The sequence below is a fragment of the Eimeria acervulina genome, genomic scaffold (genome assembly GCF_000499425.1).
Source record: "Eimeria acervulina Houghton genomic scaffold, Eah_scaff114, whole genome shotgun sequence".
NCBI lineage: Eukaryota > Apicomplexa > Conoidasida > Eucoccidiorida > Eimeriidae > Eimeria > Eimeria acervulina.
The window spans coordinates 25412-49507 of NW_013550365.1; the positions used below are offsets into that span (position 1 = coordinate 25412).

Here is a 24096-nt window from a genome sequence, read left to right on the forward strand (position 1 = left end):
ATCGAGCAAAGGCAAGTGAAATGCATGACGCAGCCGCAGCAAAATACAGATGCGTGCACAGTCGCGTGGAGACCTTCGGCTTGGGACAGGTGTCCAAACATCGAGGGGAATATGGCATGAAAACGCATTCATGCACTTCATATGCATTCCATATTAACGCTAACGCATGAGCACACTTATTCAACTTAACCACGAAAGGAATGCAACTACATCGAATGTTCATAAACAATACGTAGCTTGTGATGAAGTGGGCCACTGCAAGCATGCAGACTAGTCTTCGCTTGCTTCGAATCATTCGTGAAGATCAGAAGGCGCTAAAACATAAATAGAGCTTTCAAATATGGGTATCCAAACAGGAAGTAATGTCTCTGGGAGGTATTCTCATATGTACGCGGGTAGCGACCACGAATTTGCGTCATCTCAATATGCATATAGAACAGAGAGTCAGGAATACGACTGCATGGTCATGCGAAGCGTGTCTTCTGAAGCATTTGCAAGGGTACGGAAAAGTAGCTGCAACATGTTTCTATCGACATACTAATGAGTGCTGAACATTCATAAAAACGCATGCAAACACGGCGACGCCAACAGCGCCATCCACACGGTCAAGCGCTTGCAAGGACAAGAATGTGTCCACATCACTGTTTCTGCATGCAATGTGACCTGTTTCCGTTCAAGGAGAAATCAATCCAAGACTCCTCGGGTTTGCTGCGTCTCGGCTCCGGTGGCGTTTCTGGGCAGCAGAGGATGCCCGCTGCAGCGAAACAATGAAATGCACAGCACCATCCCGCTTCATGTCCGGCACCTATACAGCGCGCAGAGTTCGCGGCGCTAGCTCTGTGTCGTTGGTGCCTGTTACAGCCGCTTGCACTCCGAGTATTTTTCCGGCGCTATCCCATAGAGTAGAGCTGCTGGTGAGATAGTCAGTGGATTTCTAACTAACCTTGTAGAAATTCGTATAGCTTGCTGTCTTCGCGTGGGTCTGGAGGCCACAATGCAGGTTCTGGAATGCAAATGTAACAGCCAATAACGTCACCTTTCTCTGCACCACATAATGAATAGCGAATGCAGTGATGATGGGCTTCCAAGGGCCCTGATTTGACTTACGGCATGCAAGCTGGTGGCTGAATGCTAAGGACTATGAAGTCTGAAAAATAGAAGGAATTGGGCAGTCAACCCTGCGGACTTATTTGGACATCGTTTTGCAACTGCTGAGGTTGCTGTCTCCTGGCCTCATGCAGCATGCAAAGACCTCCGAAGTCCGAGATAGCGTAAGAAAAGGAGTTGGTGCCAATTGGAAGATCAAAACGCTGATAGCGGCAAGCCCAGCCAACTCTGCTCATTTTCACACGTACACGCATGCATACGTGGGAAGGGACGTAAAAGGGGACCTGAAGATGGTATTCATGCGGCCACAGTTCGTACGAAAGTTAAGTCACTACCAGAGGAAACAGTTGACTGCCATCCTTTCTTTAAAAGGAGGTCAGTCTCTCTACCAATGGCATTCGAAATAAACGTGAAAACTGCGATGCCCAGTGTCATGCAACACCTCAGACAAACTGAAATGACGCCTTTACATTTGCGCATCAGAGATATCTTCCAACAGAGTGAACGCCGCCCATAATCTAAAAGGCCGCTCGGCGCTTTCACCCGCTTGGCGGCCAACCTGGCGTACGTTCAGGAAGTCTACACCTGATGCCTGCCGACATAAACCCTAGAAGAATCTGCAATACCTAACACTCCTTAAAATTCCATTTCTAAAGTTTTCTAGAAACCTCTCCAGAGCTTGCCTGAAGTAAGGATGAATCTTCGGCTGAAGGTCAGGAGGATACCCCGAAAAGTGAAGGGTGCTCGTCTCTGGACTAAGGACCTCCACCTCGAAGTAGAAGCAGCCACTGCTGCATGCATGCGTCGCAAACACGCTTGCCCACCCCTATAGGCACGACACAAGAACGCACAAAATGGCCACAGACCCTTTTGTGGAGACAATAAAATGCTCACTGTAAGCTCGCATAAATGAGGAACTGCTGCTTCTTTGTTGTGGCTGTCCGCTAGCTTGTGCGTGCAAAAACCAAAACGTAAAAGCTGGGATGGTGGGGAAGGAGTACAAAGTCGAATGTAGTTCACTTTTGCAGGCACAGAATCAAGCAGCACCTGCCGGTGTTCGTTGAACCAAGAGCTACTTACACGAACGCTGCTTCCAGCAGCTAGAAACAGCAGCATCACCTTCACAAGGCAACAACTGTAACAGCAGCAAACTACGCCAGCAGCCACGACAACATATGATCCTACTGCAGGATATGCACCATTAAAAAGCACGGCAGCAAGAAGATTAGTTGCTACCTTGAGCCCTTGGCAGATGAGACGGTCTTCTGAGAGCTTGATTTGCCTGTCCCGGTAACGTTCGGATAATACAACGTTGGGGAAATCATCTGAAATCAACAACAACAATTCTCGGCAGCAAATTTCAGAGTTACACTGAGAGTGTGGCTATACTCCCATACGGGATATTGCACCTGTGCTTACGCGGAACGGGAAAATGGCAAGACTCCCTCTCTTCTCCCTCTGTCTCCCCTCTCATTTATCTCTCAGTTCTATCTCTCTCACTCTCTCCTCTCCTCTAGTCGCTGTCTCTCTATCCGTCTACTATCTCTGTATATGTATGTGTCTTCACTGTCGACCTCGTCTGGAATATTAATTATGCGTGAACAGTGCGTTGAAAGACAAACGAGCAGTGAGGAAGAAGAGGGCACGGGGCATACGGTTTGCGATCACGAGGAAGGTCATTCATTTTGTTGTTCGGCAATTACCTCTAGCTAAAGAAAGAGGGGGCAGCTTTGTCTTCCGGAAAGACTCCTCTACCTGAGATCTTTCCTTTGCCCCGTGAGGCACAATGTCATGGGTACCATGCCGTCCATGCTGGTCGTGAGGATGGAGCTCTGCTGCCATCCTTGTTGTTTAGTTCAGATACACCTGTTGCTGCAGTGTCCGGTGCTGCGGCGCGCGCCTCGTGCTGCTGCGGCGCCCCCTCCAAGTCAGGCTACTGCTGCTGCTGCTTCTACTGAGCTTCTTGTCTGCACCTCCTGTGACTGCTGCTGCTGCCTTCCCAAATTTCCTTCTAATTGTTGGCTGAATGCGTGGAGAGTCGAGCCCGTACGACACTCCTGTCGCTCACTCCCGATGACCCTCCACCGTTCGCGCCTTTCTACTGCCGCTGCCGCATCCTACTGATACTTGCGAGCTTGCGTTTCCGAGCTCTTGGGCGCAGCTACTGTTGGTGAATCGGCGCTTCTCCTCGGTGTTGTTGTTTTGTTGTTGTTGCTGCTGCTGCCATAGGGTTCGGGGAGAGTCACCAAGTTCGCTGAGGAAACGAGTTCTTGCTTCACTGCACAAGCTCCACACAGATGCTTCGGGTCTCTCCTGCGCTTGTGCAAGCAGTCACACTGTGCTAGAAATGGCTCACTCGAGCGGACTTGGAATCGAATTGTAAAGAGAATCGGCTGTTATCCCCAAATTTAAGACTCCTCTGTCTCATAAAAACAGCATTACTACCCGCCAGCAGGAAAACGTGTAAAGCGTAAGGGGCCCTAAAGTTTCTGTATCCAGGGCCCCCCTCTTCAGTCCTCCCGAGAAGCTCCTTCATTGGCTCAAGTGGGGCTTCTCCGCTACCTTTCTCATATAATAATTTGCAGAACTTAAATTAATTGTCTCTTTCTGACTTTGTGGAGCTTCTACCCTAACACTGCTTCCAGTTGTTGCCTCTAGATTGTAGGACCTTTGGTCTGTGGCTCCAGATGATGCCTACTCTGTAAGTTCATGAAATCGCATAACAAAACTCTGACAGAAAATGGAGGATTGGCGGGGTTATCCTACAGAGAGTCGTCCTGATTCTTCCCCTTCTTCTTTGCTCGATGGGGGGGCCTCGGATGTTGTTTCATATACCCAGCGGTCCCAGGCTGCCGACAACATGTTCTTAACACAGCAGCAGCAGCAGCAGCAACAGCACCAACAGGGCCTCCAGCAACAGTTCATGCAACACCAATATGTCCCACAGCAATTGTATAGCACACAGCAGCAGCCAGGCTACCCGTCGCAACCTGGTGAGTCAATGCAGCTTCTATCGCCGAATTCGCTGGTAGCAGAGACCCCAAAGCATCACTTCGAACCCTCTGTAACATCTTCCAGCGTTTAATACTTCAGCGTGACGGGGATGCGCAGGTTCAGGGCTATCAGAGCAGCAACAGGCCTTGGAAATGGCAGACTACATGGAAAGGGAGCAGCAGCGGGAACGCGAGATCGCTCGCAAGTGCGTTCATAGCCTCTTACTGCTATTTACAATAGCGGGGGCCTTAGGTTGTTTTAAGGTGTCCGGACAGCTCAAGGTGTTTGAGTAGATTGTTTCACATGCATTGTGCAGGCAAAAGCAGGGCTATGGACTCTTGTCACTTGCTACGTTAATGCAGGTTCTGCAGGATATCCAGAAATTTGTGTAATCGTAGCTTTAGGGGGAAGGATATGACACTATGATAGCTATTTCGCATACATCAGGCGTACAAATATGCCCAAAAGGATGTACATTGTACATATTGCACCCGTGCAGCGTTTTAGACAATGCGCGTGCGTGCTCTTGTATCGGTTTAGTGGATGAATGCCAGCAGCATTAGTGATGTTTTTTTAACGGCCGCTCGTCAAGTGTTTATATTCTCACCTGCCGAGGTACGCGACTGAACGCGTTTGCTGCGGGGTATTTGTTTTGCAGACAGCAGACGGCTCTGCGGCGAGGCCTTCTTTCTGTGTCAGAGTTGGAGGATTGGATGGGCGAAGATTGTCCCCAGCTGGACCGCCAGACTTTAATACGATTCCCACCGGACGTCGCGGAGACGCTGAGACAGCGTCTGCACAATGCTGCCGCTGCGGCGGCTGCAGCAGCAGCAGAAGGAATCGATCCACCAGATCCCGGAGGAGCGGCACTCGGACTCACCATAATCCCAAGGCCAGATTACAACTACAGGGCATTTGATGTGAAGGTTGGCTTGTTTCATTTGCTTCAGGATCTACTCAACTAACTAGCCGTTTGAGCAAGCTAGCGGTTTCTGGCGCATCACTGGGTCTAATGAACTTGTGAATGGGGGTCCACAGGTTTCCGGGTATCGTGGGCGACTCCGCGGCATCCTGGTTGAATTGCCGACTTTGATTGAGACGTACAAGACGGTGGACTCGGATATCCTCTTTAAATCAGGTGTGTTGTGGTGCTTAAGTTTTCATCCTCCTGAATATCGAGCGGTGGTTATCTCTCTGCCTGTGTTCGTGCTGGCCAGTTTTTCAGTAGGCATTTAGATATACAGGGAGGTCGCGCCTGCGGCATTGCTTGGGTCAAGACTTATGCTTTTGTGGAGTTATATGCCTTCATGGAGCCGCATGGTTAGCTCTGCGCTTGCTGATCCAGCTGCGCTGCTCTTCTTTACGAACGAATTCTGTTCCTCCTCGCTTGAGTTTGTTCACGAATGCAAGCTTCGTGATGCTTCGTTGCGCCAAGTAACCAAGCGTGTAGCTGTTGGATACACTGCACACTTGGCGGCATGTCTGCCTTCTTTGCTTAGGCGATGTTTGCCAGATGCTGTACGTTTTTGACCCGCAAGTGAATAACCTGGATCTAGGAAGCCTGTGCGACAAGCAGCAGTGGGAATGGCGGGCTGGACTAACGCCCCCCACTCACCGCATCCGCAGCCGGAAGTTTAAAAACATAGATCTCTTTGATCGCGAAGAAATAAGAGATGCGGAGCTCGAAGTCCTTCAGGCGAGTATCCATCCACCACGACAGAAACGTCAAGTGTCTCGTCTCCTTGTCTCTGGTTGAGATCTGCGTGCGAAGAGTTGCGGACAAACCTTTCCATGGCTCGTCCGCCCGTGCGCTGGGAGGGGGCGAAGGTTCTTCTGCAGAAGTGTACTTGTATTGCTCATATCGCTGCATACTCCCCTCACGATTGATACTCTTCTATCATGCAGCTAGAGTGTTTATATGATCACTTGCTCAGTTACTCCACGGTCTTCGCCGCGATACATATGAGATCGAAGTTCACACGGAACTCGATATGTTGGAAGCTCGCAAAAAAGAACAAGAACAGCAAGAGCAGCAGCAGCAAAGCAGCACAGCCAGTCCTGATGCTCCACGAGTGGAGCGCGTGGTGCTGACCACGGAGGATGTAACCGAGCTGCTTAACCTGGTTGAACAGGACGACGAGTATCTCTCTGACGCTTCCGATATCTTGTTTTCGATTCACTCTGACAATGTCTCCTTGCCCGGAGCAGGTGTGACACCACTTTCTCAGTCACGTTGTTCTCTTTATTTTGCCGTGATTCCTTGTTGTAGGGGAGCTGTGGCTGGCATTATTCTTGTCGGGTGTGTTTGTTTGTTCGATGGGCTGACGCAGACCCGAACTCACGGTCAAGACGGGGGAGGGGTGGGGCACCTGGGGGCCCTTCAAGGTTCTCTTCAGTTGGAAATGGAGGCCAACAAGAAGCCGATTCTCCTCAGGCAGGCATTCTGACTCCCAATTCTCAGCTGCAGATGCAGATGAGTCAACAGCAGCAGTTGCCGCAGCAGTTGGTGGTGCAGCACCAGGGCCAGCAGCTGTTGCACGGCATGCCGGAAGGCGCTGAAATTGATGACGCAGAGGAGCGCGAGCGCTTGCGGCTTCGTAAGGAAAGAAGGAAGCAGAAGAAAGACAGGAAGAGAGCGAGGAGGGAGCAGAAACTACAGCAGCAGCAGCAACAGCAGATGGCCATGGGACAAGGAATACCTGGCGGCCAGATGGAGCCCCATGGTGTCTTGCAGTCGGCCATGCCTTTGCAAACAGGCCCTGCGGTGGCCGCCTTAGGGGAAGCGTCTGCAATTGGAGGCAATGACGACGGCAACTTTGATGGCATGAGTTCGGTAGGAAGCGCAGATGGTCAATGAAGTATCTCAAGTCAAACGTGCACTAAATGCCGAATTTTTTGGTACTCGTGCCGAGGTGGACGGCATGAGATACACGGAGGCGGCAAGCTGCCAACGCAGACATGACTCTGGAAAACTCTAGAGAAGTCAAATAGGCTACATGTATAGGGACAGTTCGTCTGCTCCGACTCCATCCTACAGACGGGCTCTGGAAGTGACTTTACAGTGGGCCATATATGGAGAGCTGTGCACATGCAGACTTTCCGACAGTCATTGATGAGCAGCGAACGTTTTACGTGTATAAAATACACGTGGCGAAAATAGTTCAGCAGAGAAAACGAATTCCCGGGATTTTTTTCAAAGGGGGGCAGCACGCACCTCTCCCCAGAAGGCGTATGGCCTCCTGCATAAACATTTATTTGTTTGGCAATCTCTAAGTAACTGCAGTAAACAGACATTTTCCCCTAGAGGCTCATAGAGTCCTGTTCTCTTTACAAAATTCCTCATGCCTCACTGCTCCGAGGGGATTCTATGTAGCGCAGAAGCACAAAAAATACAGCTAGTATCGCAGGTCCAGCTTTCTGAGCTGTTGGGATATGAAAGTATAAATATATTTGTATGTATGGCAATGTGTGCATGCTGACGTTTTTGCAGTCCAGTACTGACAGTCTGCTGGTTACATACCGGGTGCTGATGCTTCGCCTTGCTGTCCTGTCTGCAGCATCAGGGCCGCCCACTGGGCCGGGTCGAACCGCTTTGGCAGTTGCTGCACGGCTTGTCCTGCAGCAGAAAAAATGTTTAAATCGAATTGAATCATCGGTGTTTGCAGGCGTCCAATACTGGGAATTAGCATCGGATCACTTTAACCGTTTGTCACTATTAACCGCTCAGCACCTGCTTATTTGAGGGAACCCTTGAAGCAACAGTGAAATAAGCATGAGGAATTTGTTTCGTGTGGAGTTGTCGTTTGCGTTTCTGCACGGCGAGTTCGCCAAACGCTGACCTGGAGGTGTGAGCACGCAAAGTTCCTGCGCTAGTTTCTGCTTCGTCGTAGATGCAGAACGCAGCGCATTCACGAGCGAAAGGCCATTTGAAGGGAAAACAAGATTCCATTGGGACAGCATCCGATCAAATGGAACTCCAGGCATTGTTATTTGCCGCATATACTCCGCGTAACGGAGAGCAGCACACAAGGCCGCTACGGATGCATCCGACTTGAGTTTTTTGTGCGCGGCGTTGGCCCAAGCCTTCAGCCCTCCTTCCTGAGGCAACCAGTTTCTTAAGCCACCAGCCATACTAGTGGGGGGCAGCCGTCTTCCCCCAGCACGTGAGGCTGAGCCGAAAATCGCTGCAAGCTCTGCTGCTGCAGAGACAAACACGTATCAGGGGAATACGAAAATTTAGGAAAGCATCTAGGCGCCAAGCGTTCCACAAAGGAAGACCTGAGAGTCTCTGCAAGCTCTAGATCATAGTGCGATCAGCTAGCTGCAGTTTAGTCTCAGTATGAAATTTTTCTATGGCAATATGCCAGTCTGCTCATGCTTACTGATTTGGGAGCACAACTTGTGAAATCCTGCGTACATCGCAGACGTACGTAGTTCATCCAGCATGAAATATATGTGTGCTAGAGTTAGAACACCGAACTGGGTTTGTATTGTTTCTGTGTGCTACGCCTCTTCAGCCTGTAAGCATGAAGCAAGGAAGGGGAGGCGGAGGGGCATGTTTTGACGTACGTATTCGTCTTGCGGCTGTCCTGGACATTGTACCAAGTGCCAACAGAAGTGGGGAGCTGACGTCTGGATTCTTGCGAAGGAGGAGGCATTTGACGTCCTGTAAGGACCTTCCTAGAACTTCTGCTGAGGCGCAAACCTCTATGGCTTTTGCTTCCTTTTCGGCCGCTTGCAGCAGCGGTTGAGCTCCTCCAAGGAGCCGATGGGATATCGCTGATACTTGCAAGTTCAGCTGGACGCTCGACGTTACAGGCGAATTCGCTGCACACGTCCCGACATATGCAGCACAGAACTGGCAAGGTTACAAAATTAGTCTCTGTGTGGCGTTCAATCTGCAGAATCTATAGATGCGAGATCGCCAAGATTTATCATGTTGACTCACGTGTAAAGGAGGCCAATGGTGTGCCACCTTCAATTTCTTGAGCTGGAAAGGGGACGTAACATCACACAGAAGAGCGCAATTGTCACAACATGTATAATTCGTTCCGTGCATGCTAAACGGTTGCAATTCCTTGTACACATTATAGTCCAAAATAGTACAGCATGCAACGGACTAGGAATTAGGGCGAAACATTGCCATTCGTTGCTTGACGTTTATGCCATTTTCGCCCCAGATAAAGTGTTACGTGGCCTGTGCCATCTGCTGGGCAAGCCACGCACCCCAGTGAGTTCTTTCATACACCATTCCGCATGCCTCCTTGCTCTTCTCGATAGAGGCTTTGAGTTGTTCCTTCTCCGGCCCCGTTGCCAACTGTAAGGAAGGAATGTGCTTAGCTGCAGGCGTAGACCGCAAGAAATACTACGGGACGCAGTTTTGCACTGGCTAGGAGCCCAAACAATAAATTACAGTGCAGGCCCCCACCCCAAGAAGGATAGTGAACCAGAATTATGCCTCACCGCACATCACACATAAAACTAGGCGAAACTTCTGCAGTGAAGTGTCGCCTTCTTCGATTCGAAGTTCTGACCGAGTGGACTGAAACAAAGGTACTTTCATTGCAGCTTCAAGGAGAGACTGAACATCTTTGATTGCAGAGCCTTCGACATACTTCTCGTAGAGGCGCACAACTTGCATACAAGCTGAAGGAGCAAACCATTCCCAAAACTTATTCGGTGTCTCAATGCTATGCATCCATCCCAAAAACGCATTCAATATCTGTGTCACTCCCATTTATTGCATAATGGGGGGTACGGCGAGTGGTGACTTTCTGCAGCGAATTCCCCCCCAGTAGGTGGAAAGGAACTTTTGAATTCATGGCTTCTTACCGTCTTCCTTCTTTTCCATTGTTGGCGATACTTCTGGCTTGGGAGGGATAATGGAAATCATTTCTTCGGGTTCTGCAGCATCCTTGTTCTCAGTTTTGACTACGTCGATTTTCTTGTGGACTTTCTTGATGGATATACGCTCTGGACGTATTGGTATGGGCCTCTCTTCCGTTATCTCAGACGGTTCAGGCCGTTGTTCAGGTGGAAGCACAGTTGTCGTTTTCGTTGCCGCTGGTGGTGGTGGTGGTGGTGGTGGAGAGGGTCCTTCCTCAGGTTCCTTCTCAGGCTCGCCTTTCTTTGAAGGTGTCGGAACGGGTGGGAAAGTGGGGGGTGGGACAGGCAAAATAATGGGAACCACCCTCCTGTTGGGCTTTTTGCAAGGAAGTGTAGGAAATGTTGGCAGTATCCAGCCGAACACCCCTGCTGCCAATGTTTCCTCAGCAGTTGGAGGAAAAGTGTATGGCTTGACAGCGACTTCTGCTGCACGCATGGCATACCGAATCAGGTGGAGGAAAATGAACTGTCGAAGCATGTACAGAAGAAACTATGGGGAGAGAATGCAGCCCGGCTAAGCAAATGCTCTTTCAGCTGCTGCATGTGCGAGTACGAAAGGATGGAGTCTGTAGTGGCCCACCGCCTATAGTAACAGCAACTCCAGTGTCCCCTTCAGGCCGGAGCGAGCACGTGCGATCACAGGTCTGCAGACATTGCTCAGTCCAGGCTTCTGTGGAAACAGCTGCTTTAAAAAGGTGGTCGACGTTTTCAGGGCCTGATAGCTGAACAGCTGAGATGTCTCCAAGAACTTCGTGCATGTAGACTAGAACCTGCATCGCTCTCATCCCAGACTGGGAGAGTGAAGCAGCAGCAGCAGCTGAGAAATACGCTGGATAACGTATTATTACTTCTGGAGATGCCGTTCCTGTCGATGTGTACGTTATCATTAGCTGGTTGAGAATGGGCCTGGCTTTTGCAGCTGCAGGAGCAGTTCACAGGATGCAGTCAGGAGTCATTCCGCAGGTGCCCATTCGAAAAGGCTGTGCGCGATTAACGTGCAGCATTGAACACAAGTGATTAATTCTAGCGTTTCCATCGCCCTTGAACTCACCAAGCGGTGCAGTCACTTGCCGAGTGACAATTTCTTCCTGGGCACGCCGCTCTTTGATGAAATCGTCGAAAGCTTCCAAAGTGTAGAAAACGCTGCCAAGTGAACCAATTAGCTCCGAAATGATCTTTGTGTCTTCGGCCTTGCACTGCGAATAAGATGGGTCCCCTTTAACTGCCACGTTGAAAGCTTTACTCACTCGTACTTGAGTCTGCGGATGGCCGCCAGCGTATTGAAGCGCTACCGCTGTGGGCGTCTGCAGATTCTGAGGCAACGGCTCCCGGAGTTTTACCAGCCAGTTAATAAAACTCTGCAGCGTTGGTCTTTTTGCAGTACTGGCAAACATGTCATACAAAATCTGAATCATCTCCAGCTTGATGGAGTAACGTCCAAAGGAATCATATCCACGGTGATCTTTGCCGCACCCAACTGCAACAGCCAAATTCGTAGCTTATCCAACAATTTGCTTAGTCACTAGTTCGAGAAAACTGCTAACAAGCAATACGTCCCCCCACTTAGGGATTAAGAGAGCATGCATTGGCCCACACTATGCATTGGCCCTAGTCCTACTAGCTCAGTGAGCTCCCACCAAAGCTGGAAAACATTTTCCTGCTCACTCGCATCAAGGTGGGAAACCATGAGATAAACCTGACGCTGCCACGCTTGCGAGTCTTCCTCCTGGAGCTCCACGAGCTCTGCGCAGGCTGCGGGGGCTTGGCCCTGCGCGAGCCAATCTGGCAAAAATTGGCCCCATAGCTCTTTACTTACTACCCTTTGAAACTGCTCAGCAGGATCGGCACATTTCCCCAGTGGCTGTGGGCCTCCCTGTGAGCCTGTGCACTGAGTTTGCAATCTCGTGTCGGCAAGCAGCGGTCCCGTGCATTGTTGCAGACATCCTGAAAAAACCATAAACAGGGTTCAAACAAAATCGCGAAATTCAGTGTTGCACGACTGGAAATCGTTGCCTTCCCGAGTACGCGCAAACGCGCCGCAGTAATTTATCGTGGATGTACATAAGAAATATGTCTTCTTTTATGGCTAGTACTGAGATGTGCAACGTACCGTAGGCAGCATCAATGAGATATGAGGCATGTATCTCCTTGCGAAAGTCCGAAAATTCTCTTTGGAGCCATCTCCTCACCCTCATTCCCGCTACTTGGCTGGCTTTCTGAAAGGAGTTGCTTCCAACTATGAGCTTTGCAAACATTCCTGCAGCGCAGTGCAAATTGCAGAAGAGCTCCAGCTTCTGATGAGCGCCTTGCTAGAGCAAGCTGGATAGCACCGAGCTTCCCTGTAGCCTCCCGTGTATACCTCTTGGCTCTTGGCTCTCCTCACTTACTCTGTAATTCCTTATGTACTGCGCTTGCCAAGGTGATCGTTTCACCCGAGTATTTGTTTGGGCCGAACCCGGGCTCTTCGCTTTCCTGTCCTCGAGGTCCTACCTTTCCTGCTATGTATTCAGTGGTGTAAGCTTGCAACCCTTCGGTTGTGCTGAATCTTTTTTGGATCTCCTCTGATGGATTGTCTAGTAGTGATTGGATTAAAATAAAAAGTTGGCGTGCTTGAGTTCTTACGAAGGCTGAGTCAGACGAAACAAGCACCTGTCTAGCATTATACCGCCCGACGATACGGCATGAATGCATCGACCAGTTGGCAGCGCACAGTTGACAATAACGGTCTTCTGATGAAGGTTTTCAAAAAGCTTACTTGATTCAACTGCCCTGGGAGAAAGGCCTGTTTTTTTCGCGGTACCTAAGTACACTTCCCGCAAAGTTTCGTTCCCAGTGATTTCCTCTAAATGTCCCTCAAGTCTTTGCATGATTACAAATGATTTGAAGGTGCTGCTGTCTCCGGCAGGAGGAGCGCGGGAGCCTGGAAAAAAGGTAGCATCAAATAAAGCTACGAGAAATCTCCAAGATCCAATGCCCTGTAACTATGTCGAGGAACGGCGTGGCTGCTGCTTCACATGCAGTGCTAGGGAACTTACATGTCGCTTCCGTTGTAGACACTATCCGTTCACGAATCGCCGGGCCATACAGGGAGAACTCTCCGTCTTCAAGGAAGGACAGTCCAACGGGGAGTAGGTTATCCTCCATTTGAGTCTGAAACTGTTGCAAGGCATCGACCAACTGAATGGAAGTAGTGCCGCTTGAAACACTAAGGTCGAGGGCCCCATGAGCGACACGCGCAGCTGTTTGAAGTGTTTCTGAAAGCTTTGAAGCAGATGAAGTGAAGTCCTGCAGAGCATCTGGAAATTGTGGCCCTTCCGGCAATATATCAGGCTTCTCTACAAAATAAGCTAAGGAGTGCACGTGCTGCTTCAGCAGTAGTCTGAGGGCAGGCCAGGCGACATTCTCAAGACTCTTGGATATGCAGCTAAGATATGAATTGCTTGGGTGGCCGCATCTTCTCTCTTTCCCACACGCTGTGCTTATCATCCTTGACGCCCCGCGTACGAGCGCTAAGCCGACTGAAACGTAAACACACCGAACCACGTGCAGCACAGCAGCTCTTCTCGTTACTTGCAGGGCATTGAAGCCAAATGGGGGTCTTGTTCGGGATTTATTCAATGTGGCACTGTGGAAGCTTTGCAGTCAGTGGCATGCCCTATCATGCAGAATGAACTCCGGTGAGGAACTTTTCCCCACTGTAGTATGTCATGTGAGCACCGTACAAGTAGCTCCAGATTGGCGCAGCGTTTCGTATTCGGATGAGAGGGATTCTGGTGATGGAACACCGTTTAACAAGAAGAGCAGCGGGGCATTCTCCAAAACAGTCGAGGCGAATAACAGTGGACCTGAGGCATATAAGAGATTCCATAAGGCATATCAGCATTTTGAATTCTGTACTAAGCAGAACCACGCCTACAAATGCAGTCAAATGCGAATGCTGTTGAACTACGCAACGACGATATATTACAGTCCATGTACGCGTGGGCCAGATAAGGTGCAGAAACGCACTGGCACTTATTGCTTTGAGTCCTCCCAGAGCTTGCAAGTGGCTCTCTAGTGATTTCATCACGTCTTCCGGGCACCCTGCAACAGAATTAGCCACGGCTTGCTGCAGAGGAGAAAGAGGGACGCTCCGTTGACGTGCGCCCTGCGTTTCGACTTCGGAAGAGCCGAGTCTGCTACCTTGGACTGAGTGCAAGACTAAAAGAGAGGCTGAACAGAACGTAAAACATCCAGCAGAAATGCAGATATACTGTGCCAAGCAACCAATAATTCTTGCAAGGAGTGAAGTCCATGGGAAGACTGACGGACTTGCAAAGACTTGAGCTGCGAGACTGCCTTGCTTCTTCATTGAGTTGTTGGGAAAAAAGATATCCAGCGGCGACGAAGTCTTGGCTTTGCTAACCAATTCAGTGCACTTCTCCACGGTGCCCTGGAAGCCTGGTTCATTAATTCCAAGACAAGCTTCTCTAGCCGTGCATGCAACAATTTCCATCACATCCCAGATAGATTTTCTCATCGGTCCCTCTCCCGTTCGTTCTGAAGAATTCGCGGCTTCCCCAGGATCGTAAAACAACCCTGAAAAATGTGCGTGGCAATATGAAAAGGTTTGACTTCAATGAACTGTCCAAAAACGTCACTTAACTGACGTGGGCAGATTAATATATATATATATATATATATATATACATTATATAGATTGCCCGCGTTAAAGCAGTGGTGTAATGATCGCTTGCACGTAGATGAAACACAAAGCGAGTGCTTGTTGCAACGACTCGATACGGAGAAAGCCTACGACTCGCTTACGCTGTGCAAGGCGAAAGGCTGAAGACAGACTGTGAAACCTGCCGAAGCGTGTCCACTGTAGCCTTTGGAAGCCTTTTTGTAATTCCAATTGAGAGCGGACCCCTTCAACGAAAAGAGCTTGAGTTTCCTGGTCGCTTGGTGATATTCGTACTTCTCCGGATGCAAGCTCTCGGACTTGTTCTACTCCCAAGCCAACGCCTCTCGATGTGGCCGCATTTGCGGCGGCATCATGCCCAATATGCCGAAACGCAGCAGCTAGACGCAGTCCACGACAGCACAATTTTGTTTGGTTTACATGGGTACTCGGTTTTAATCATAGAAAAAAGAAAAGATACAAGGGCAACGGATAGTGGTTACAATCTTCCTCCCATTGCGCTTGGAATGGTCGTACTACGTTTGTGGATCTCCACACTGACCTAAAATTGTGGCTTCAAGTTTTTGTGTTTCGTTTTGGTCTTCAACCGAAGTGGGAATTCCAAGGGCTGCCAATATGCAGGACAAGGTACTGCCGCCCGGACAGACGGCTTTGCTTGTTGCACCGAACATACCGTTGACGCCTCGAATCTCCCCACCATCCACAGAAAAGCATGCTGTAGAACATCATTCCGCACGCAGTGCAGATGAGTAAGCAAGGGGTTAAGCACACTGGTGCCCTGAGTTTGCTCAGCTCGTGCTGCATTGACTAGCCGAACGACGGAGCCTCTACTAGCTTAAATCGGCTAACTTGTCAAGTTCCATATCAGCATGCTACGCAAACTCGCAGGTACTGTTTCTCCAGAGGTGCGCAGTCTGGAGAGGACCGCGTCCACTAGCTCCGCTGCATTGCGCTCGGAGAGCTCCGCCACCTCTCCTTGGCGCACAAGCTGTGGCCAGAGGAGCGTTAAGACCTCGTTCATCCTTGAAATCACTGAGAGACAACGCTCAAAGTGAAAACACACAAGCGTCCGGGGCATATGAGGGAAGCCCTACGGGGTTCCTTGAGGGTCCTGGTTAGAACCTCGTGACAACCAGATCTGTTCAAAAATTCGACTTGTCTTACGCGGTGCTCTCAAGCTCCCACTGATTTCGCCTCTGCCTTCAATCTCGCCTGAAACTGGTGCTGAAAGCGAAGAACGGAGGGGGGCAACGAAGACGAACAAAAGAAGGACAAGCCGAATTGTCGCTAGCAGACCATGCCGACGGACGTGGTTACCGGCCCGTTGGGGACCCCCAGAATGCGTTGGCCTATTCATTTTCGCGACGATATTCGACAACAAAGTTATCCGATCTAAATGTGAAAATATCCTTTTTCGGGTTCCTGCCTTGTGAGTGATGGCTACATCGAGCAGTGCGTGGGGCCCGGACCTCGACCAAACTGCTGCCTCATTGTCGGCTGTCTCCGCAGCCGCGCGTTTTTGCTTTGCTTCGCCGGATGTCCAAATGAATATCATGTACCTCCGTTTAAAAACATCGTGTAGATCCTTTTACATTATTGTGATTTGTACTTGCTCTCGTTTCCTGGCGGATTATTCGATATTGAGCTGCGCGCCTTTCCAGGTGACCTAGCAGCCAACCCAGCGGCCACCCGCGGTCTTTTCCTTCGGTTAGCTACATAGGACAACCACAGAAACAATCTAGGAAAGGAATTCCCCCCAAATTATTCTGGTGACAGGCGTCTTACTTCATTGCGCACGAAAAAAGTAGAATTCGCGCCTTAGGTTCCTTCGTGGTGGTCCCATAGCCACTTGCCCCTCTGGCGCCTGCTCAATCTAAATTCGTGATAACGAGCATTTTCACCAAACAAATATAACACTCACACATTCCCATGTCATCAGTGGAGCTATTAGCTATATAATTTGCGGAGCATAGGTTTATGGTACAAGCCCTCACAGCACCAGTGCGTACAACCGTGCGGGGGGATGTCCATACTGGCAGGAAAAACAGTAGATCTGTTTGACGATAGACGCCTCTTCTGCTCCAGTCCAGTATGAATAATTGAGTGGAAGTGCCTTCCTCAGTTTTCTATGTCATCCACCAACTTCCCAAGCTTCTGGCGCATGTTGCAGCAAACTACGGGGCAAAGCTCTTATTCATCCCTGGTGATTATGGTCACGCTAAGTGGGCGCAGTTGTATGTTATTAATTTTTACAGCTAGGCATTGGATTTTCTGCGCCTGCATTGTAGCTTTTGGTTTCGATGCTGTGCTGCACTGACTTGCCCGTAGACCGACTATCTTCCATTACTAGCTTCTCAACAACAAAATGGACGTCTCCTACAACTCAACTGAGCACGACTTGGCTAGTGATTACATTCTCGAACGGAAGCCTAGCGCCGTCCAATCTAGTCGTGAGCAGTGTTCGCATCTCAAGATATCCATGTTGGGGCCTAGCCCCAAGGCCACGATGTCTTTGTTTTGCACGCTTCTACGAGGAAAAGTGCCTCCCATCTCTGCCTTACCAGACCCGATCGGTGTAGACTGGGGACTTCGCCGCCTTCAAAACAAGTAAGCACGATTTTATGCACCCATATCTGCGGAACGCATGTGTCAAGAGGCTCACCTGTGCGCACTTAAGCGAGCCATGGCCACCCTGGACTCCACGGTTTCACAACATGCTGCCCGTGCGTTCCAGTGGTTCAGAGACGCGTATGACACTGTGGGCACTCAGCGCTGCTGAGGCCTTTTCGGAACTTCGAGCCGATCTGTGCTCACAAAGTCACGCCATACTCCTTATCCTCGATGCAGACAGTGCTCGCTTATCTGAGCAAATGCAGCAGCTGCAGAGGCTGATGCAGTCAGCTCAGGTCCACGCTCAGCCCAGCCACAATCCCGCCTTGTTCCTCGTTGCAGCGGTGAGTGCACAGTAATAGAGATGTTCAAATGTTGGGCGGCTTTCTCACGCAAGATACCTGGTTTGCTAGTCTGCCAATGTCGAAGGTTATCAATGATTATCCAAAAAACCACTTCAGACAGCCAGTACTCAGCTCTGTCTATCCTTGCAACGGCTCCAAGGATATTAAAACTCAGCCTTAAGAATGCGTACTGGGTTACACCGCAGGGCGGACAAGGGTCCCTCTGGGAGAAAGCTGCGGCAGAGTGCCGGCGGTTTGCAGCAGTTCATCACTGCCGCTTTCTTGAAGTGCAGCCACTGAGCACTTCTGGGACGGAGTCTTTATTGCACTTGTTGGCATCTAGTAATTCGCGTCCTGTGGATGTTGAAGAGTGAAGCACGCAAATAAAGAATTGTGCCTTGTAATTTGCAATTCACCCAGTCCGGGGTCGTGGTTGGCACCTGAGGAAGGTGAAAAAACATCAAAGCTGCGGTCTCGACAAGACGCATATTTTTACATGTGGTGAAGTTGGACTGGAGCATACCGGAGTGCGGCTTTCACTCTGCGGTTTGCGAAAGGGCACGTTCAAGGTGTCAACTGCATCTCATTAGTGTGCTTGCACGGCATATCTTCTATGCAAGCATGATACAGAATAGTAACTTCAGTCGTATCAGTAAATGGCAAGAAAACAATACTGTCTTGAAGCGAATGCGAGTGTTGAGCGATGCTCCAAAGCATCACTACCAACTACGCTGCATCCGTTTACCACACGCCGAAGACTCCATTAGATAAAAATTGCGATCCCGTTGTTTCTTGCCGAAATGGCTTGCCTTTCAGATACAAAGAATGTTATTGATACTATTGTCAGGTGCTTTGGTGTGTGAATATTTTGATAGTTACACATGAAAGGGCAGTTAGAAGACCCCCACACTTTTTCCAAAATTAGAAGGGCTGACCGCTATCAGTGCCTCCTGGCACGTTGGTCCTAATAGACGCAAATGCAAGGCAGCACATGGAAAGTGCATCTTCCAGATTGGACATACAACAGGCAGGCTTATACATTTCTAACTATTTCCTTTAGGGTCTAGGGCTTCCCGATACCCCAGAATGGGCTTTATGGCTTGCCGCTACGCTCCCGTATAAGGTGATCGCAGTGTAGTGCTGCATCACTGGCAAGATATTGGTGGCACCGGTGGGACACGTCATGTGTTGGCCACGTTATTCCACTATCTCCGCAAGGAAGGATTTGTCTGGCGGACCATGGAAAAAACGAAGGCAATAAAAGGGCAAACGCAATCCACTTTTCATACCGCATCCTGCAGCAAAGTACCCAAGTTGGGGGTGAAGACCCATTACGGCTTCTGCCCGCTTAATTCCTTTTAGTGTACTGGCATCCTGGGAGGTGCCTGGATTCTAGTGACTCCAGGAGTATTATGGAGGGGTATTTCAGAGACTGAAAATTGCAAACACTAGCCGAAAATGGGTCAGCAACTGAGTTTATACGCAAATTATTCCAAGAACGTTCTTACTGAAAAGAGGTTGAGATGGGGAAAAGGTCGGAAGGTTGCGTTTACGTGCTTTCGAAGCCGTCTTTGCACGCCTCAACAGTGACACCGCTCTCACAATTGATACAATCCATTGACGACCATTACGCGTATCTAAAAGTGGTGGAGTCTTGCTCCCTGCCCCTTCCCTGGCAGGTAACACTGCATTTCAGAGCAGCAGGGCCCTTTCAAGGGCTGGAAAAGCACTGTGTAGTGTCCAAAGCACCCGGATGAGTTCCTCAGTATATGAACTCCCCACTGCACTGTTTCAGTTTCCGAGAAGGCACCACCCAGATGGCACCTTTTGAAGAGAAACGGGTGCGCGATAGGAGATCGAGCGGGGTTCGCTATCCCACATCACTTCCTAAACGAGCAATGCTGCGGGACCCGTACGGTAAAGAGAAATCATAAACACAAATATGGTGAACTCAGAGTGCCCCAGTGCGTGTTGTTTTGATGGCAGATCAATTAAAATCGTCTCTACGTACACGTCAAAGCGGCGCTCATGTTGCGTGATTGCGCTGGCCGAGGCTGCAAAGGTACCCCTATTTCGAAGCAAGTCACGGTAGGGAAGCAGGCACGACGGAAGCTCTTCAGGTGCACTTTTGAAGACGACAATACACCTCGAGAGAAGCACGAAACACTTCCACTGCCGACAAGTTGCTGCGTTCTTCACGCTCAGCACTGGCACATTCTCCATACATTGTTACGAGGGTAACGTTCCTGAACAGATCGACTACAGACGGATAACTGGTTCCAACAAATGGAGCCCACCCTTTTCTGGCCTCATCGCTTAACGGCAAACCCCAATTAATTTCCGTTCTTCAAGAAGAGAAATGGCTGAACTTTTGATGAACTCTTTCGGGAATGCCTCTTTCTGTCCCAGGTCCCAGGAGGAGGGACCTCATTGACAATCAGTCCTTAGGCGGCCCAGATTCGAGGTGGGGCTCGCAGCCAGCATCGACCTCTACAGCCATACGGTGCCACCACATACGATGGTTGTTATTTGGCCTGCCTGGCTAGCGTAGTGCCCTCGCGTGCTGCGACTGTCTCAGCCAGTATGATGGTACTTACACAAACTATCTTTCTCCCTCTGTCCCCATCCTATCTGAGCACTGCAGCATAGCATCTTTGGTCTGGTTGGTCTGGTGGGGAGATAGTGCGGCCTTTCCAGCGCTGCAGCACTTTCTGCTCCAACTTCTGCCTCCAAAGCAACCCCACCAGCACGCTTTCCCAGGCCCCCTCTTCAGCGAATGCACTTACACGGCAATCCATTGTTACTTGCTTGGCATCCAGTACAAAACGAAAAAGGATGGATGCATGCGCAGGCTTCTGCCAGACCCCTTTACACGCGCACAGCTGCACCCCCAGACACAAAAGCAACCCTGCATGCAAGAAGCTCCAAGCCCCTCTTTCATGACTGTACAGGCACCTCAGCCAAATGCTGGACACCTCCCAGGCCTCCAATGGCCAGCATACACATGTGCATTGGTATATGTACGTACTACTGACAAACTGTCCTAGAACGGCACACTGTGCCTCTTAAGGCATATGCTGACCATACCTTCGTGGGGTAAGCAGATGTCTGAGAAAAATTTACCCTAGGACCGATTTCTGCATATCTCTATGCCCCGAATGAGCAAAACATGCTGCTAGGTTGAACTGAGGGTTTCTGCAAGCATCATCGCTCACCCGCCAAGGGACATCGTCGTGGGAGGCTGCCCGGACGCGTGCTCATAAAGTGCGAATTCAGATGTTCAGTTAATTAACAACCTCTTGAATATAAGAAATGTAGCAAAAAGATAGCCGAAAACCACAGAGATAGAAGGAGTCCTACCATGCAATGCGATCAGTGGCTGCGGTGTTCATACGGGAGAGACTGAAGGGGACTTGGGGCAGCCGCCGCTTCATGGCTCCCCTACAGAAGCCGAACAGGAAAACATCGCAGCAATACAAATTGTTTATTATGTTAGACCAGGGCCATCTGATTTATTAGCTGACGGCTGCAGGGCCCAACAAATTAACCGGAGCAATTATGCGACGCCATGTCCTCCGTTGAAGTATCCCAGGTTCAGCGGCGCAGGCGGCTATTTTAGGTTCGCATGAGTCATTCTGCATCTGTTCATAAGCGTTCCAAAAGGGATGTGGTAGGTGTAAGGCTGGTTCAAAACTGAGGGGGTCCCGTTTTCTCGAGCAGCGCGAGCGTGGCACATGCACTACCAGAACACCTCTTCGCGCCCGTCGCAACGATCCTCCTTTTTTTTTGCGCAACCACTACAAACACCAGAACCTACCATCAGAAAAGTCCCAAGCTTGGAAACACAGCACACGGTGGCGCCTCGGTAAAATCCTGTGGCAACGAGCGGGTTTTAAGGGACGGCGGTCGAAGGTTAAAAAGACAAGGAACAACGTTATGCTGCAGTACATATCAGTGAGGCGGGTACGCGTTTTCAAGTAGCTGAACCCCAGATGTCCCCCTGGTGGAGCTTGGCCGCCATCCTTACCCGGGCGGCCTGGGTCGGCGGCTTTCTCCTGTCAGCAGTTGTTGGTAAGCTTGATGCCTTCTTATGACCATTCCTACAACTGCATGCACTTTCTGCCTCTACGTGAGCATTTCGTGCCCTTCATGCAGTGAGAATGCAGGATCTGGCAGTGTCAGGGTTCTTGCAAATGTTGTGTGCGCGCAGGCGTGCTGTGGTTTTTCCAAGAGAAACTTGTTTTCTACCCTGCAGGTACTCAAATAAAGGCCTGTTGCCTTGCAGCGTACATGAACATCATTTATACCGTTATGAAACTCCCCACAGCAATACTCATCTACTCCGGCTGTAGGCAGTGATTCGGAGTTTTGTAGCCGGTAGCTCGTGCGCTGTGCTTGCATGCAGTTCCTAAAGGCTATGAGACGCCAGATAAGAACCCAAAGGGGTTACATCATCCAGGAGAACGGAGTGAGACGGACGACGTGTAGCCAGTTGACGAAATCTGGAGCTTCCGCTTTAGTGTTTTCAGAGCTCGTTTGCTTGGATGTCGCGTGCGTGTTCCGCAGATTTGCCGTTTGACGATGTCTACATCAGGACTAGTGACGGCGTGACCCTGCACGGTTGGCTTTTGCGTCAGCCAAATGCATTAAAAGCGCCCACCTTCCTTTACTTCCACGGGAATGCCGGCAGTAAGCCCATTTGATAGTTGTATCTACCATTTTGTATATCTCAAGGGCTACCTACGCTGCATTTCCCCACTTCCTTTTTGTACGTGCGGCAAACGCCTTCTCATGAGGGGGAGCTTATTCTATGCTGCTTTGTGGCCTCCAGTGCACGTGAATTTCTCCACCTTGAGCATCTAATCGTTTTCCTTTTCAATGAGTTGGTTCACCCATATTGTGTACTACAGACTTAAAGTCCTGGCTTTCTGTGGTTATCTTGGCATGGGTGCAGACATTGGGTTTCGGCTACCCAACTTGGAACTGATGTTCCGCATGGTTGGCGTAAATATACTAATCGTATCATATAGAGGGTGAGCATGGATTCGTTTCCAATTGAGCAACGATAGTTGGCACGCTAATAGCCTGGCAGGCAGCGTAGGCCTGCGTATTCCGGGCTGTCGTTCATCAGGTTTCTAGCTTGAGCGTCTATTTCTATTCGCAGGTATGGATACAGTGAAGGGTCACCCACAGAAGAGGGTGTGTATACGGACGCGGAGGCTGCATTGGACTTCCTTTTGGAAAATGGGACTGTCAACAACAAAGATATTTTTGTCTTCGGCCGTAGCATTGGGGGGGCGGTTGCAATAGAGCTAGCAAGACGCAGAAGTGACGAGGTACGAAGTTCTGGGCCCTTTGGCACGGGTTTGATGATGCGGTTTGGGCATCCTGTTGGGCTCTCGCTGATAACCGTGTCGTTGGCTGGTTGCTTGAGGCATTGTTGATACAAGTTTTGCGTTGCTGCACTGTCGCGTCCATTCCGCACAGCGTCTGGGAATCTTTTCCTCACTCTGCACTGGCTTATCCGCTGTTCCCGTATGCACGTCCCTTTCCCCGCAGCTGAAGGGTATTGTGGTGGAGAACACGTTCACGTCACTGCTGGAGATGCTTTACATTGTCTTCCCTTTTTTGAGCCCATTCAACCTGCTCGTAAAGGCCGTGCAGGTTAGTTTGATTCGCCAGCCCACAAATTTAGCGCGTCGACCATAAAGCGTAATGTTCTACGTTGAGATCGCGGCACTCACTTGTAATTGCCGCTTCGGGGGAAGTTTTGGACGTTGAAGCCACAGTTGTTTTTTTGGGCACACATTGTGAGAGCTCTGTTCCGCTGATGCGCGTAAGGGGCTTTTTTAGAAATATCTGTACTGTGCTGTGCTCGTGAGTTTGATGCAGCGGATGTACATGTTGAACGATGAGAAGGTTCGCACATTGATTTTGCCTGTTTTATTCATTTCGGGACGCCAAGACAGACTCGTCCCTCCGTCGCACATGGACGTGCTATATAGCGTAAGTCTGCACATTGCGCAGCCTCACTGTAGCTTGGGGCCAGCTGTAGTTGGTTACAGTTGCGGTTAAACTACGTTTTGTTTCATATTCTGCTACGTTGCTAATTGCGTTTTTTTTTGCTGGTCGAGCTCTAGATCCGTGAAGAGTGTCTAGTTCTGTGAAGTAGTTGAATACTCTGTGGATTGCTTGGTCTGCGTTTGCAGACGTGCGGTTCTCGCGTAAAGATGCGAGAAGACGTTGAAAATGGAGGCCACAACGACACATGGGAAGTCGGGGGTCAAAGTTACTACAATAGGCTTCGCGAGTTTGTCCAGGTGGCACTTTCTGAATCAGCATCTTCTGAAGTCACCCGCCACTCCGGGACCCATTCAACAATCAGCGATGCGTCAACAAATGTGTCATTGAGACAGTTACGGTCGACTCCCTCCGTAACTGAGGAGGCAATGTGCAAGTAATGGCTGAGGAGCT

The 24096-nt window shown here is 50.0% G+C and overlaps 4 protein-coding genes across 4 annotated transcripts; 3 read left to right on the forward strand and 1 right to left on the reverse strand.

Annotated features, from left to right (window-relative positions):
• Positions 1–3847: 3847 nt before the first annotated feature.
• On the forward strand, positions 3848–6958 carry EAH_00017710 (hypothetical protein, conserved; the record flags this gene model as incomplete). The annotated part of the gene is made up of 7 exons (XM_013397590.1): positions 3848–4100; positions 4219–4306; positions 4760–5027; positions 5140–5325; positions 5615–5830; positions 6036–6309; positions 6432–6958. The coding sequence occupies 7 exons, from the start codon at positions 3848–3850 to the stop codon at positions 6956–6958; spliced, it is 1812 nt and encodes a 603-aa protein (XP_013253044.1).
• A 2077-nt stretch (positions 6959–9035) lies between these two features.
• Positions 9036–16025, reverse strand: EAH_00017720 (hypothetical protein, conserved; the record flags this gene model as incomplete). Its single annotated transcript, XM_013397591.1, has 16 exons — positions 9036–9091; positions 9328–9441; positions 9565–9747; positions 9934–10413; positions 11039–11464; positions 11653–11931; positions 12098–12244; positions 12743–12907; positions 13023–13366; positions 13833–13883; positions 14070–14199; positions 14299–14565; positions 14794–15048; positions 15210–15383; positions 15518–15700; positions 15833–16025. The coding sequence occupies 16 exons, from the start codon at positions 16023–16025 to the stop codon at positions 9036–9038; spliced, it is 3447 nt and encodes a 1148-aa protein (XP_013253045.1).
• A 1008-nt stretch (positions 16026–17033) lies between these two features.
• On the forward strand, positions 17034–17996 carry EAH_00017730 (hypothetical protein, conserved; the record flags this gene model as incomplete). The annotated part of the gene is made up of 3 exons (XM_013397592.1): positions 17034–17275; positions 17403–17622; positions 17829–17996. The coding sequence occupies 3 exons, from the start codon at positions 17034–17036 to the stop codon at positions 17994–17996; spliced, it is 630 nt and encodes a 209-aa protein (XP_013253046.1).
• Positions 17997–21614: 3618 nt separating this feature from the next.
• On the forward strand, positions 21615–24083 carry EAH_00017740 (phospholipase/carboxylesterase domain containing protein, putative; the record flags this gene model as incomplete). Its single annotated transcript, XM_013397593.1, has 8 exons — positions 21615–21693; positions 21833–21970; positions 22189–22311; positions 22577–22655; positions 22787–22958; positions 23182–23286; positions 23515–23628; positions 23832–24083. 8 exons carry the CDS (start codon positions 21615–21617, stop codon positions 24081–24083), a joined length of 1062 nt encoding a protein of 353 aa, XP_013253047.1.
• Between the last annotated feature and the right edge of the window lie 13 nt (positions 24084–24096).